General features: G+C 55.7%; 1 protein-coding gene across 1 annotated transcript; it reads right to left on the reverse strand.

The window, feature by feature from the left end:
* Window positions 1-101: 101 nt before the first annotated feature.
* PYGM (glycogen phosphorylase, muscle associated) lies at window positions 102-12,911 on the reverse strand. The gene is made up of 20 exons (XM_026004528.2): window positions 12,159-12,911; window positions 11,017-11,118; window positions 10,830-10,908; window positions 10,639-10,742; window positions 10,142-10,273; window positions 8,580-8,691; window positions 8,408-8,490; window positions 7,733-7,876; window positions 7,301-7,393; window positions 6,917-7,063; window positions 6,598-6,761; window positions 6,150-6,264; window positions 5,503-5,604; window positions 5,024-5,171; window positions 4,660-4,718; window positions 4,390-4,531; window positions 3,732-3,939; window positions 913-1,047; window positions 629-695; window positions 102-513 (listed from the first exon to the last, which is right to left on the reverse strand). The coding sequence occupies exons 1-20, from the start codon at window positions 12,399-12,401 to the stop codon at window positions 364-366; spliced, it is 2,529 nt and encodes an 842-aa protein (XP_025860313.1). The 5' UTR covers window positions 12,402-12,911; the 3' UTR covers window positions 102-363.
* Between the last annotated feature and the right edge of the window lie 387 nt (window positions 12,912-13,298).

A 13,298-nucleotide genomic window follows, 5' to 3' on the forward strand; every position in this document is an offset into this window, starting at 1 on the left:
GACGCACCTGCGGGTGGGGGTGGGTAAGGCACGGTGACTGCGCAGCTGCTGTTGTGCCTGCCCAGACCTAAAAATATTTCCCAACAGAAGAGTAAGGAGGCTCCCAAGGAGAATCAATTTACTGGGGAGTGGGTGCAGCTGGTCAGACCCATAAATAGGAGGGAGCGGGGAGCCAGAGGGCAGGATGGGAGCAGTGTCCTTAGTCACGCTGGACACTGGGATCTTGAGGCTGGGGGGGAAGTGGGGGGTTCCAGGGAGAGGCTGAGAGATGGAACTCCAGTACCCCACTGTGGATGAGGCGCTGGGCTGGCACAAGGGATTGCAAACAAACTCAGAGGTTAGTTTGAGGTCTGGTCTGGAGGCTCAGATGGTCTCATCCGGGGCTGGGAGGCGCTTGCGTGAAGGCTCTATGCCCCAGATCTCCCGGGCGTACTGGGCAATGGTTCTGTCGCTGGAGAACTTGCCTGATGTGGCTATGTTCCGGATCACCATCCTTGTCCACTCTCTTGGGTTCTAAACAGGCCAAAAGAGAGCTCTGGGTTCATTCTGCCAGTGGGATCTGCACCTTCCACCACATCCCAGCCAGGACCACTAGAGCCTTGCCAACCCCTGGCCCGGGACGCCTCACCTTGTACAAGGCACTGACTTTCTCCTGGCATTTAATGTATTCTTCATAATCTGCAAACACTTTAAACCTGGAGATGAATAGAGAGGGAGGAGGCTCCATAAGGTCAAGGGCCGAGCCCATCCTGTCCTGGTGGTCTGGGAGCCAGGAGACTGAAGCTGCTTCCGTGCTTCCAAAGGAGCCTGGCCCCAAATGCCCAGGACCCCTGCCCAGTCTCCCCATGCAGCACCTGAGCCCAGTTCAGCCCAGCAGTCCCACCTGCACAGTTCCCTGGCCGGACAGCTCACCGGTCATGATGCATGAGCATGTTGACAATGTCCTTGAACAAGTCTGGCTGTTTGGGGGAGAAGAAGCCACTGCTCAGCTGCTCAATGATCTGCCGGAGCTCAGGAATTCGGTCATAGTACTCCTGGGCATTGTACCTGTGGGGGAAGAGGGGTCCGCACCATGAAAAGGACTTCCTGGCTCCTTCTCCGGAGAAAATCAGAGAAATCCGAAGTCCCAGGGTCAAAAGCCAGGCCCAGGGCACCTGGTGGCTCAGTGGTTGAGCATCTGCCTTTGGCTCAGGTCGTGACCCTGGAGTCCTGGAATGGAGTCCCACATCAAGCTCCCCACAGGGAGTGTGCTTCTCCCTCTGCCTATGTCTCTGCCTCTGTGTGTGTGTCTCTCATGAATGAATAACTAAAATATTTAAAAATAAAAAAAAATTTAAAAGTCAGGCCCAGTGGGCTGCTGCCTTCCCTGGAGGGGCCACAACCCCTTGGGAGGTCCTTCCCCAGAGGCTGCTTCCCTTTTCTGCTCAGCTTTTTTTTTTTTTACGATTTTATTTACTTATTCATGAGAGACACAGAGAGAGAGAGAGAGAGGCAGAGACCCAGGCAGACGGAGAAGCAGGCTCCATGCAAGGAGCCCAGTATGGGACTGGAACCCAGGAACCCAGGATCACACCCTGTGCCAAAGGCAGGTGCTCAACCCCTGAGCCACTCAGGCATCCCCTCCCTGCTCAGCTTCTCATTCCCCTTATGTGCTTGAGGCCTGGAGAGGAAGAAAGGGAAGCAGCAGAGCCAAGGCCCTAGACCAAGTGCTCTTCCTCTCACATGCCACCACCTCTCCCAACTGGTGTGTTTCCTTCCTGAATGGCTTTTCCCATTCCCTCTCCCAAGTCCATCTGCCTTCAGGCCCCAGGAGGAACCAACAGACCAATCCTCCAGGAAGCTCCTTAAACTCACTGTCCAACCGCACTTATTGCTGGCCCGGTGCCAGCTTGCCCCCTGGGTGCCACTTTCTGAGCCAGTGCAAGCACCCCTAAGTCACCCCTCAGGGTTCAAAGCCCTCCCCAAGGCCAGTCTCATCTCTTTTCTTTCCTCCCCACTTCCATCTGGCCGCCCAGGTCAAGGAGTGGGTGCAGTTGGTCAGATTCATGGACAGGAAGGGGCAGAGAGGCAGAGGACATCCATGACCCCCATCCCCAGCACTGACACTCAGGCCACTCTCTTTGCGTTCTGGTATCAGCCCCTACCCTGGGCCCCCACCTGTACCCCCCCCCACACACACACACACATAGTCCAGTCTCCACCTTGCAGCCCAGACTCTCCTTCTGGAGCCTGCTTCTGAACATGCTGGATCTTGCTCAGAACATGTCCTATCTCCCTCTTGTCCAAAGGACAAAGTCTGAACTTCCTAGTCAAGCCCAACGGGAGGATTTCCTTTCAATATTTAATGCCAGCTCTCAGAAGCAGTAGGTGGGAGTGTAAACTGGTACCAACTTTCTGGAAAGCATTTGGCAACATGCATCAAGAGCCTTAAGAACTCATGCTTAAAAAAAAAAAACTCATACTTTTTGGGGCTTGGAAATATCCCCTCTAATAATCAACTAAAGGAAATAAAGATGTGGACGTAGATATAAAAGGATGGTCATCACAGTGATATTTACACTGACAAACAGCAGAAATCAACCATAAGGTCCAACACCAGGGAACTGCTTAAATAAGTTATAGTATGTCCATTACGATAGAACCCTATACAAACATGTTAAATATTTTAAAGGCCATTTAATGATATCAGGATCCAAAGTTGTGTTAAGACCTCAAAATTGTATGTGCATTATTCCCAACTTTTATATATGTACACATGTACACACACACATAAATTCATAGCAAAAGGGCTGTGGCTTTAAAAATGGGTGATGAGATTATGAATGACTTGTTATTTGGGATTTTGTATTTTTCTAATTAGGGAGCACGTATTGCTTTCATGAGAAGGAAAAAATATATTTTAAAATAAATTTTAAGAAATATTGGGATGGGGCAGCCTGGGTGGCTCAGCGGTTTAGCGCCGGCTTCAGCCCAGGATAAGATCCTGGAGATCCAGGATTAAGTCCCACATCACACTCCCAGCATGGAGCCTGCTTCTCCCTCTGCCTGTGTCTCTGCCTCTCTCTCTCTGTCTGTCTGTCTCTCATGAATAAATAAATAAAAATCTTTTTTAAAAAAAGAGAACTACAAGCAAGGCGGAAAATTATTTTTAAAAAAATATTGGGACGCTTGGGGGGACTCAGCGGTTGAGCATCTGCCTTCGGCCCAGGGCGTGATCCTGGAGTCCTGGGATCGAGTCCCCCATCAGGCTCCCTGCATGGAGCCTGCTTCTCCCTCTGCCTGTGTCTCTGCCTCTTTCTCTGTGTGTCTCTCATGAATAAATAATAAAATCTTAATAAAAAAAATGTAATGCCAGGAAAATATCTACTTTGAAGAACTGCACATCTGTCCATAAGCACAGCTGTTCTTACTGTACTCCTAGTTCTCTTTTTGCCACAGCTGCCAGGGACCTAAGAACTTAATATTACTTCCAGAAATGCCAGAAATAATATGTCCTAGAATTGATATAATTTCTTCTTCTTTTTCCTTCAGTTCCAAGTGTCTTCTTTTCCCCTGCCACTAGCCTTCTGTGTTATAAGTCCCTCCTCCCAAGTTCTCCAGAATCCTCGTGGCCAAAACTAACACGCCGTGCAGCCTGGGCCAGCCTTTCCAGGGAGCCCTACCCTCTAGTAGCCACACCTCAGGGCCTCCTGCCCGTGGACTGTGAACTTTGGAGCCCTTGACCCCCATACCCTCTCTGGTCAAGCTTTTCCACGTCCTCTACCCGCATGCCGAAGATGAAGAAGTTTTCTTCTCCCGCCTCCTCTGCCATCTCTACATTGGCTCCGTCCATGGTGCCAATGGTCAGAGCTCCATTGAGCATGAACTTCATGTTGCCAGTGCCTGAGGCCTCCGTGCCTGCTGTGGAGATCTGCTCGGAGAGGTCAGCAGCTGGGATCACTGTGGGGTAGCCACAGGGTACAAGCTCAGTTCCGGGTACAGTCCCACCCCAGCTAGGGACTGTGGAGTTAGGCTGGCCATAGGTATAGCAGATTCAGAGCCCCCTCCACCCTCACCCTCCAGAAGTAACCAACTGAATCTCCATCTCACCACCAGCCTCCCCGCAACTGCTTAATGATCTTGAACACCTGAGATCTAACCTGGACTCTCTCCCCACCTCCACCCACTATGTGTGTGTGATTTGAAGGGCAAATCTTCCCACTAATTTCAATCTTCTCTATAATTTCATTCTGTACTGCCTGAAATTACACCATCAGAGGGGGACATCCTTGTGATTTGAGGATTGTCCTCTCCCAGATTTTTCTTCCAAGTGCCAGTATGCTAAGGAACAGGTGACAGATATTCCTTCCTGGCTGAACTCCTCAGAGCCTCCCTCTGGTGGCACCCCACCTTTCTCTGCCAGCGAGACTCGGTAGTTCTCCAGGAAGATCACACGGAGGCGGTCTCCTACCACTGGGTCGTGGTTAACCACATCCCCAATGGCTGTGATGAGTTTGATGATCATCTTGGCCATGTGGTATCCAGGGGCAGCCTGTGGGGGCACAGTTTGGGGTCAGCTGCACAGTCCGGCGTCCTGCCCCCTATCCTGCAACCCAGCCAGGCCACCCTCAACCTGGATGCCAAAGGACCAGAGCCACAGTCTGTGGCCTGACTTCTCACCTTCCCTCCAATCATCACAGTTCGGGGCACGACAAACCTATTGGGTTCCTGCTTGATGCCTGTGGAGAAACACAGAACAGTGGGCCAGGTTTTCCCTCTGGCAATACCTCCTGACAGCATGCATCCAGCCAGGGCCCTGGCTGAGAGATAGTAGACCTGATTTGGACAACCACTGGCTATGTAACCTCCAATCTCTCATTTCCCCCTCTCTGAGCCTCCATTTGCCTGTTTATGAAATGGAGATAATCTATGTCTCAAGAGTTGGCCCAAAGCCAAAAGAGAGACATTGAATTGGAAGTATGTAGTACACCAACAGGTGTACAGAGGGGAGCCCTGCGAGCCAGAGTGAAACCCCGCCACTCACGATTGTACAGGGTGATGATGTGGAGGCAGTTGAGGAGCTGGCGTTTATATTCATGAATTCGCTTCACCTGGATGTCGAAGAGCGAGTTGGGGTTGATATGGACTTTGTATTCCCTCTCTAGGTAGGCAGCGAACTTTAACTTGTTTTCCTGAAGGTGGGGATGGGGAAGAGCTCACCAACAGGACTTAGACTCAGGAATCCTACAGTGCCATTTCTTGCCCAGAAAGGTAGACGACGGGAGGCTCACTTGCCACCTTTCTCCACGCTGGGCCCAGAGCAGACATTGCTAATCAATGTTAGCATTCTTCCAGTGGAGTCAAATGATGCCCTCTCACCATGGACTCCAGGCAACTTCCACCAGGGGCCTAAGGCTGCGGGAGAGCCAAGCTCCCTTGGCCATTCCCAACCCGGGCACCCAGCACCTCTGGCCCACTCCTTCCCACCCTGGCACAAGTGTCCCAGGTCATAGCACTGCCTACCTGCTTCACTTTGGCCACATCCCGGATAAAGGCTTCGTCATCCACGAAGGAGAGCAGTTTGCGCAGCTGGTCCAGGTCTGAGATATAGTCCTCCCCAATGCGCTGTGGGAGATGGCTCACAGTCAAGCCTGTGCCCCTTTTTGGTTCTCCTTCCTGGAGGGGTCCCTTTCCAGCTCAGCCAAGCCCAGTCCCTGCAGACAGCCCCTCCTTTTCCAGCCTCCAAGCAGGGATGCAGTGTGTGCAGGGCACTGCATTTTCCCTTCAGACCTGGGACTCTGATGGCTGACCCGCCCTGACCCCAGGGGGCCTTTCTCCTGGCCTTCTCCTCAGACAGGCAATGACCTTGAGGCCCTGCTCACAATCCGTGCCCCTTGCCAGTCTCACTTCAGATGTGACCTGTTGGTGACCCTCTCCATTGGACTGTGAATTCCCACCTGGTTGGCCTCCACAAGCCCACAGAGCATCCTCATGCATACGAGAAAATGGTTCCCCTCCTCCAGGCACATGCAAGGCTTGGGGAACGCAGTGCTGGACGGATTTCAGCCCTCCTGGGGGGCCCCCTACAATAACCCACCTATATGTCCTTACACTGCTGATCCCCCTAGTGACCCATGTTGACACCTACTGGCCATACAGTGATCTCTCACCTCAGCAATGACTTCTGCCAGTCCAGGGTTACACAGAACTAGCCAGCGACGAGGGGTGATGCCGTTGGTCTTATTCTGGAATTTATGAGGCTCCAGCTCGTAGAAGTCCTTGAAGCTGCAGGATTAGGTTGGAGAGTCACTACTCATCCCTGCGGAAGGAACACCTAGTCCCGGAGGCCCCGCTCTGGTTTCTTGCAGAGAGGGGCCCGGAGGTGAGGGGGTGGCTGTAGGTGAGAAGGGGTCATCTGGGGATAAGACTGTCCTGGACATCTGGGCCATGACACTTATAAATGCCGTGCTACCTGTGGGAAGGGCCAGCTGGGGGGTCAGGTAGTGAGGACCCCTCCCCCGGCTGCTAGCGGAGGCAGGGTGGGGGCGGGGCCAGCGGGAGGAGCGGGGGGTGGGGGGGGTCATCAGGGGAGGAGCCAGCGGGAGGGAGAGGGCTCACATGGTTTTCTTGAGGATCTCTGAGTGGATTCGAGCCACGCCATTGACAGCATGTGAGCCCGCAATGCACAGGTGAGCCATGTTGATGCGCTTCACCGCGCCCTCTTCCACCAGCGACATGCGCCGCAGCCGGTCTACATCCCCTGGGAAAGCAGCTGCCACCCGCTGTGTAGGGAGAGCCCAGAGCTCAGGTGTGGGCTCAGGAACCCAGGTCCCCAGCCCCATACCCTCAGAGCCCTGCCCATTGAGTCTCAGGATGCGTGCTGCACCCGCCTTCCGCAGCACTCCCCCACCCCCCAGCCCAGGCCTCCCTCACTCACGTTAAGGAAGCGCTGGTTGATCTCATAGATGATCTGGAGGTGTCGGGGCAGCAGCGTCTCAATAAGATGCACGGGCCAGCGCTCTAGGGCCTCAGGCAGGACCGTGTGGTTGGTGTAGGCGCAGGTCCTGACCGTCACATCCCAGGCCTGATAGGCAGGGTTGGGGAGTCAGGAACCCCCAGGCCTAACTTGGATGGCTCTCCATACATGGTGTGTAGCCCAGAGTCTGGGCCCCATCCCTGGGTTCTAAGACACTCGCCCCCTGGGCCTCGCACTGCTGTCTGTTCCATGGGGGCTGCGCTCACATACTTCTGCTTCCCAGACTAGGAAGGGAACCCTGAGACAGAGAGGGTCAAGCGGGGGTTGAGGGGTCCTGAAGCCCACCTTGTCCCAGTCCAGCCGCTCCAGGTCGACCAGGATCCTCATCAGCTCAGGGATGGCCAAGGACGGGTGGGTATCATTGAGCTGGATGGCCACCTGTGGAGAGTGGGGCTGGGAATCAGTCTGGGATCCAAACTACGGCTGTGATCACTGTCCTCTGACCCTTTGGAGCCCCCTCCAAGGGCCCATGTGGTTCCAGGGCTTAGCCAAGGGTAGTAGGCCTCATCGGAGGAGTTGTGGACAGGACGAGGGTGACGTTCCCAGGGTATGTGCCCATTGATTGAGGCTTCTGAGCAGGTCACCCTCACACACCACCAGCCTCCAGCCTCTACCCCCTCATTTATAGAGTGAGTGGGGTGAGCTGAGACTGGAGGGGAGAGGCGATGCCACACATCCTGGGAGGTGTAGAGAGGGACCCTCCCTGGACCCTGGTACCTTATCTGGAAAGGCATCAAAGCTTGTGCGCACAGGGTCACGGCAGCCAAACTTGGAAGACTTGAAGCGGCGGATGATGTCTTGGAGGGTGGCGGCCACCACAAAGTACTCCTGCTTCAGACGCAGCTCTTTCCCCTCAAAGAACTGGGAAATAGTTCAGCACAAGGCTGAGCAAGTCAAGGTGGTGGTAGGGGGTGGCCTAATGCTGCTGTGGGTATGGCCAGGAGACTTTTGCCCAGGGTCTTTCCCCCACCAAGAAGTAGCAGCGGGGGATAGTGTTAGGGAGGGGGCACACAAGGACCAGGGGTACTGTCAGCACTGCCAGGGAACAACAGCTCCTCCAAAGCGCCCTGCCCTAACTTGCTGTCCCCAGGACTTAGGCATCCTGTTAAAGAACTCAGAGGAAAAACAGAACACAAAGGAGCCAACCATATATCTTGGGTGCAGGGCACTTGACTGGCTCAGTTGGAAAAGCACATGACTCTTAATCTCTGGGTCATGAGTTCGAGCCCCACTCTGGGTGTAGAGATTACCAAAATAAATAAATAAACAAACAAACTTAAAAAAAAAAACCGTCCTGGGTGTGACTAGGTACCAGAGACCAGCCCTCCCAGTCCTCTGCCCTCTCCCAGGCTCTCAGGCTTCCTGTTCCCAGCCCAGGAGGTGACAACGTACGTTGTCATTGGGGTACAGGACACGCGAGATGTTCTCAGCCAGGTTCCGGTCCAGCACAGCTTGGATGTAGCCACCGACATTGACTGAGGGGGGAAAGTGGGGCCAGTGTCAGGCTCGGACTTGAGTGCAGGCCAGGGAGGGTGGGGCTGCCAGTGACCAGGGCTGGACTCACAGTCCTTGAGGTTGAAGTCATTGGGGGCCTTGGCCGACCACAGGCGCATGGTGTTGACGACGTTGTTGCGATAGCCAGGCACAGGGGTATCATAAGGCATGGCCAGCACCACCTGCGGGGGGACGTCCGGTGTGCTGTCAGGAGCTGGGTGTCTGCCCCATGACCCCGTGGCACCCTGAGAGCTGAATCCCAGGCTTTGTCCCTGTGCCCTGCCAACTCCCTGCCCCGTATTTTTTTTTTAAGATTTTATTTATTTACTCATGAAAGACATACAGAGAGAGGCAGAGACACAGGCAGAGAGCCTCCCATGCAGGGAGTCCGACACGGGACTCGATCCCAGGACCCTGGGATTACGCTCTGGGCGGAAGGCAGGCTCTAAACTGCTGAGCCACCCAGGCATCCTCCTGCCTCAGCTTTTAGTGCCAACTCTGGGTGACCATGAGCAAACCTCTCAACGTCTCTGGACCTCATCATAGAGAGGATCCCCCACCAGAACTCCCCACACCCCCCACCCCACCTTGCCTGGCTGCTTGTGAGGAACAGAGGGGGGGCTCTGCTAGTGGTCACCCTGTAGTGACGGTGATGAGCAGGCCCACCTGGCCTGAGCACAACGTAGAGGATGCTGTGGGCTCCTGAGAGGGCTGGGGGGAGCCTGGGGCCCAGCTAAAGGGGACACAGATGTCAAGTTTGTCCGAAGGGCTTCTTCTGCCTGGTTGACCAGGGGGTTAATTAGCAATGACTAATGCTGTCCCCACCTCCCACAACTAGCAAACTTCAATAACTGCTGCCGACAGTTCCTGTCACTACAGGGCAGGGGGCACATCCATGCCCCCCAGGGGCAGCACCCTTCCTTCCAGCACTAAGTAACTGAGCCTGTACTTGGAACAGAGTGGAAGCTGCAGTTCAAGGAGGGAAGGAACTGGCCCAAGAGCAGAGAGCTAGGTGGGCCGCCAGAGCCCCTGCTGAATCTTATCACGGATGATAGCAGAACAAATGCCCGAGTCTGAAAGCCAAGAGATTTCTGTGCAGTCACCTGGAGGTTCATGACCTCCAGCCACAGCTGAAAGAACTCATGGAGCTGGGATTCAGACACCTGGTTTGACTTTAGGCTCCCTCTAACTTGTGTGACCTTGAACAAGTCAATTCTCTCATGGTGCTCATTTTCTCCCTGTCCGTCTTTCTGGGCTGTTGCTTTGTTTCCCATCGAGCTGCCAGTTTAGATGTGCTGGGGAGTCAAGTCACCGTGATTATTCTTGGAAGAGTCTTGTGAGGTGGAAAGGAGCCAGGCCAGGGGAAGGGCACTGCGGGGGGCAGGGTAGAGACTCTCTCCTCCTCCTGGGCTCTGTGCTTGACCTGGGTCCTCTATGACCCTGTCTCTAGCCTCTCCTAGCTCCAGCTGTTTGACCTTGAGTAGATCACTTAACCTCTCTGAGCCTCAGTGTCCTCCATTGGAAAGAGCACCGGGTCCAGTAGCCCCCAGGCTCTTTCTCTGTATCTCCTTGTTTTCTTCCAGAGTCTCCTCCCCACTACCCTTTCACTGGGAGCTGCCCCCACTACCTCACCTGGGTGTCCACCCACTTGGCCCCCTGGCTGGTGTGTTCTACTCGGCCATAGAAGTGCACAGGCAGCGTGAACTCAGGTCGGGCCTTCTCCCAGGGGTTTCCGTAGCGAAGCCAGTCATCAGCCTCCTCCATCTGAGCCCAAGGCAGGTTGGGGAGAAAGGAAGGCAACGTCAGATCCAGAGGGGCAATGGGTAGGGCAGGAGCAGTAGCCCTAGTGTGCCCTCTATAGAGTGCAAATTAGAGCCCTGGGGTGGGCCCCTGGCCTGGTGGGATATCTGATGGGACAGGGTGTGTGTAATGGGAGCCTGAGAAGTTCCTCAGGCATGGACCACCCATTCCAAGAGTGACCAGAAGCTTTTGGGGTCAGGGGGAAGGAACAAAGATGCTTTCTGTCAAAGCTGAGGCTGGTTCTGGATCTATCCAGAGATGGATGATCCAATGGGTTTTCTCTCCATCAGGCCTGGGTCCCCACCAGACCAGGGCCCAAGGCTGCTCACCTGCCAGCCCCCACAGATCTTCTGGTTAAAAATCCCAAACTCATAGCGGATCCCGTAGCCATAGGCAGCCAGGCCCAGTGTTGCCATGGAGTCCAGAAAGCATGCTAGGGGTTTCCAGAGAGGTGGGTGTCAGGGGCTTGGCAAGAAGGAACCCTTCTACCCACCCCACCCCTGCCACCCTGCACACTTACCGGCCAGCCGACCCAGGCCCCCGTTGCCCAGCCCTGCATCCTCCTCAATCTCCTCCAGCTCCTCCATGTCCAGGCCCAGCTGGAGGGGGCAGGGGGTGGCAGTGGTCAAGGCCAAAGGCCAGCAGGTGTATCCCCCAATTACTCAGGCTCGCCCCACTCTCACCCCCACTCCCGTCCCCCTCCGCACCTGGTAGGTGGCCTCGTCACAGGCATTCTCCAAGGCCAGGTTCACCATGGTGTTTTGTAGTGTCCGTCCCATGTAGAACTCCAGAGACAGATAGTAGATCCTCTGCCCAGAGAGACAGGTGCAGGGCAGGAGTCAGGGCTGCCTAGCAGCATTTAGCCAGGCCTCTCACACCTCCTGTCCCACTCCTGCCAGCCCTGTCTCCATTTGTTTTCTCCTCATCACAGGCTTCTGGAACCATCGGTCTAGCATTGGTTCTGGTCTAGCATTGCCTCTGACTTTAGATACATCGCTTTTCTTCTCTGAGCCTCAATGTCCTCATTTGCAAAATGGGGCTCCCATATCTACCTTGGGGACTGGGGTGCTTAGGAGAGCTGAAAACCCCTGCCATCGCACATAAGCCTCCCGGCAGCCCATAGGGGAGTCAGGACCCAGAGAAGCACCTCCAAGTACTCCCCCAGAGGGCAAAGCCTGAGGTGCAGGGGAATCAGTCATTTGCTCAAGGTCACCATGAGTCACGGGGAGAGTTGGCCACCTCCTGTTCTTGCAGTGCCCAGTTAGTTCCCCTTTGTCCTCCAGCCTCAGCCCCAAGAAGGGGCAGAGAGATACCAGAATCCGGGATGCTGAGGGTACCTGGTCTCCCCATTTCCCAGGTCCCCTCCCTGGCCCACTTGCTGGCCCCTCCCCCCCTGCCCGAGAGTGTCAGGTTGCTGACATTTACCATGACCCCAACAGACACTTGATCCCCCTACCCCAGCTGTCCAGCACCACCGGTGGCACAGACACACCGCCTGCAGATTTGATGACCCGTCCTTCCACTTCAGGTCCAACCCAGGCCCGGGGGTCTTCCCAACCACCAGAAGCCCCTCCACTTCCTGAATGGGCACCAAGCCTTTGCAACCAGCCCACCTGATCCGAGCCCCCAACACACGCACCTGCCCCCACCCCAGGTTTCTCTACCTGGGTCGTCTTGGCACCAACAACACTTGGTGCCCCTGTTCCTCCAACCTCCGTCCCTGGAAGGAACCCTTGATTTTGCCCGCAGAAAAACCCTGACCCTACAAAGGGCTGCCACTTACAATCTGGCCCTCTTGGGGACCCCCCTATCCTGACCCCTTTCCCACCCAGGACACTCCAAGCAGCACCTTGGGGTCCTTTTCGTAGTAGTGCTGCTGTGTGCGGATCCAGCGGCCCACGAGGTGGTCACGAACAGTGTGGGCCAGCGCAAAGTAGTAGTCTCTTGGGGTGGCCACATTGCGGTCTTTGACGAGTGTGAAATGCAGGTGTCGGTTGAAGTTCTTCTTGAGCTCCGTCACATTCTCCACACCTGCTAGGCCACGCACACTGATCTGCTTTCTCTTCTCCTGGTCTGACAGTGGCCGGGACATGGCTGCAGGAGGGCAGGCTGGAGGCACGGACAGACAGACGGACAGATGGGTGGATGGATGGGTGGACGGGGTGCCCAAGGCAGTGCCTCCTGCCAGGGAGTGGAGCTCTCCGGCAGCCCAGGGGGTTTTAAAGCCTGGCTCTGGGCAGCTTGCTCCGCCTTCCCCCTGCAAGGGGAGGGTCTTGGCCTGGCTGCTTAGTGAGCTATTTTGGTGGCCAGGGGAGGAGAGGGGAGAGGGGCAGGGAGAGCAGGCCTGGCCTGGCTCATTCACAGCCCTGCGCTGACCCACTTCCTCCAGACCTCACCCGCATGCTGGGGTCTTCTGTGCCCTCCTCGGCCTTTCGCAGAGTCAGAGATGAAACACAGCAGCGCTGCCTGAGAGGCCTAGGGCTGGACTGGAGCTGGCGGGCTGGGCCTTGGCTGAGCCGTAGCTCTGATCTGGGCCCTTCTCCTGGCTCGAGGATGAAGGGGTGGGGCCAGATTTTGGGCCGGTCAGCGCTCCTGCAGAAGCAAGGGAGGGCTGTCGGGAGGACAGGTGTCCGGAGGCTCAGCCTTCGTCAGAGCAGCTTGGCTTCTGTTTTAGACATTTGCCCACAAGCTGGAAGACCTCTGGTCAAGCTTCCGTGGTAGAGCCTGACATGGGGGTGGGGAGGGAGGGGGTGTCTGTGCCCAGGTCTGGAGGTCACAGGCTTATGTGGTGGCAACAGGGGTCAGGACACCCCCATGCAGGCTGAAGGGCCAGGAGCTGTGAGGGTGCCCTGAACAGATGTAGCTAGCAAAGGACCCTGGTGTCAGAGAAGGGGGACCAGGACTCTGGGTTCCAGGGGGTGGGATGGAGGTCGCTTGAGGCAGGTCGCTGCTACCACCCCACCTCCACCCAAGCTGAGCCACTCTGGTC

This window comes from Vulpes vulpes, chromosome 5 (assembly GCF_048418805.1).
Source record: "Vulpes vulpes isolate BD-2025 chromosome 5, VulVul3, whole genome shotgun sequence".
Lineage (NCBI taxonomy): Eukaryota > Metazoa > Chordata > Mammalia > Carnivora > Canidae > Vulpes > Vulpes vulpes.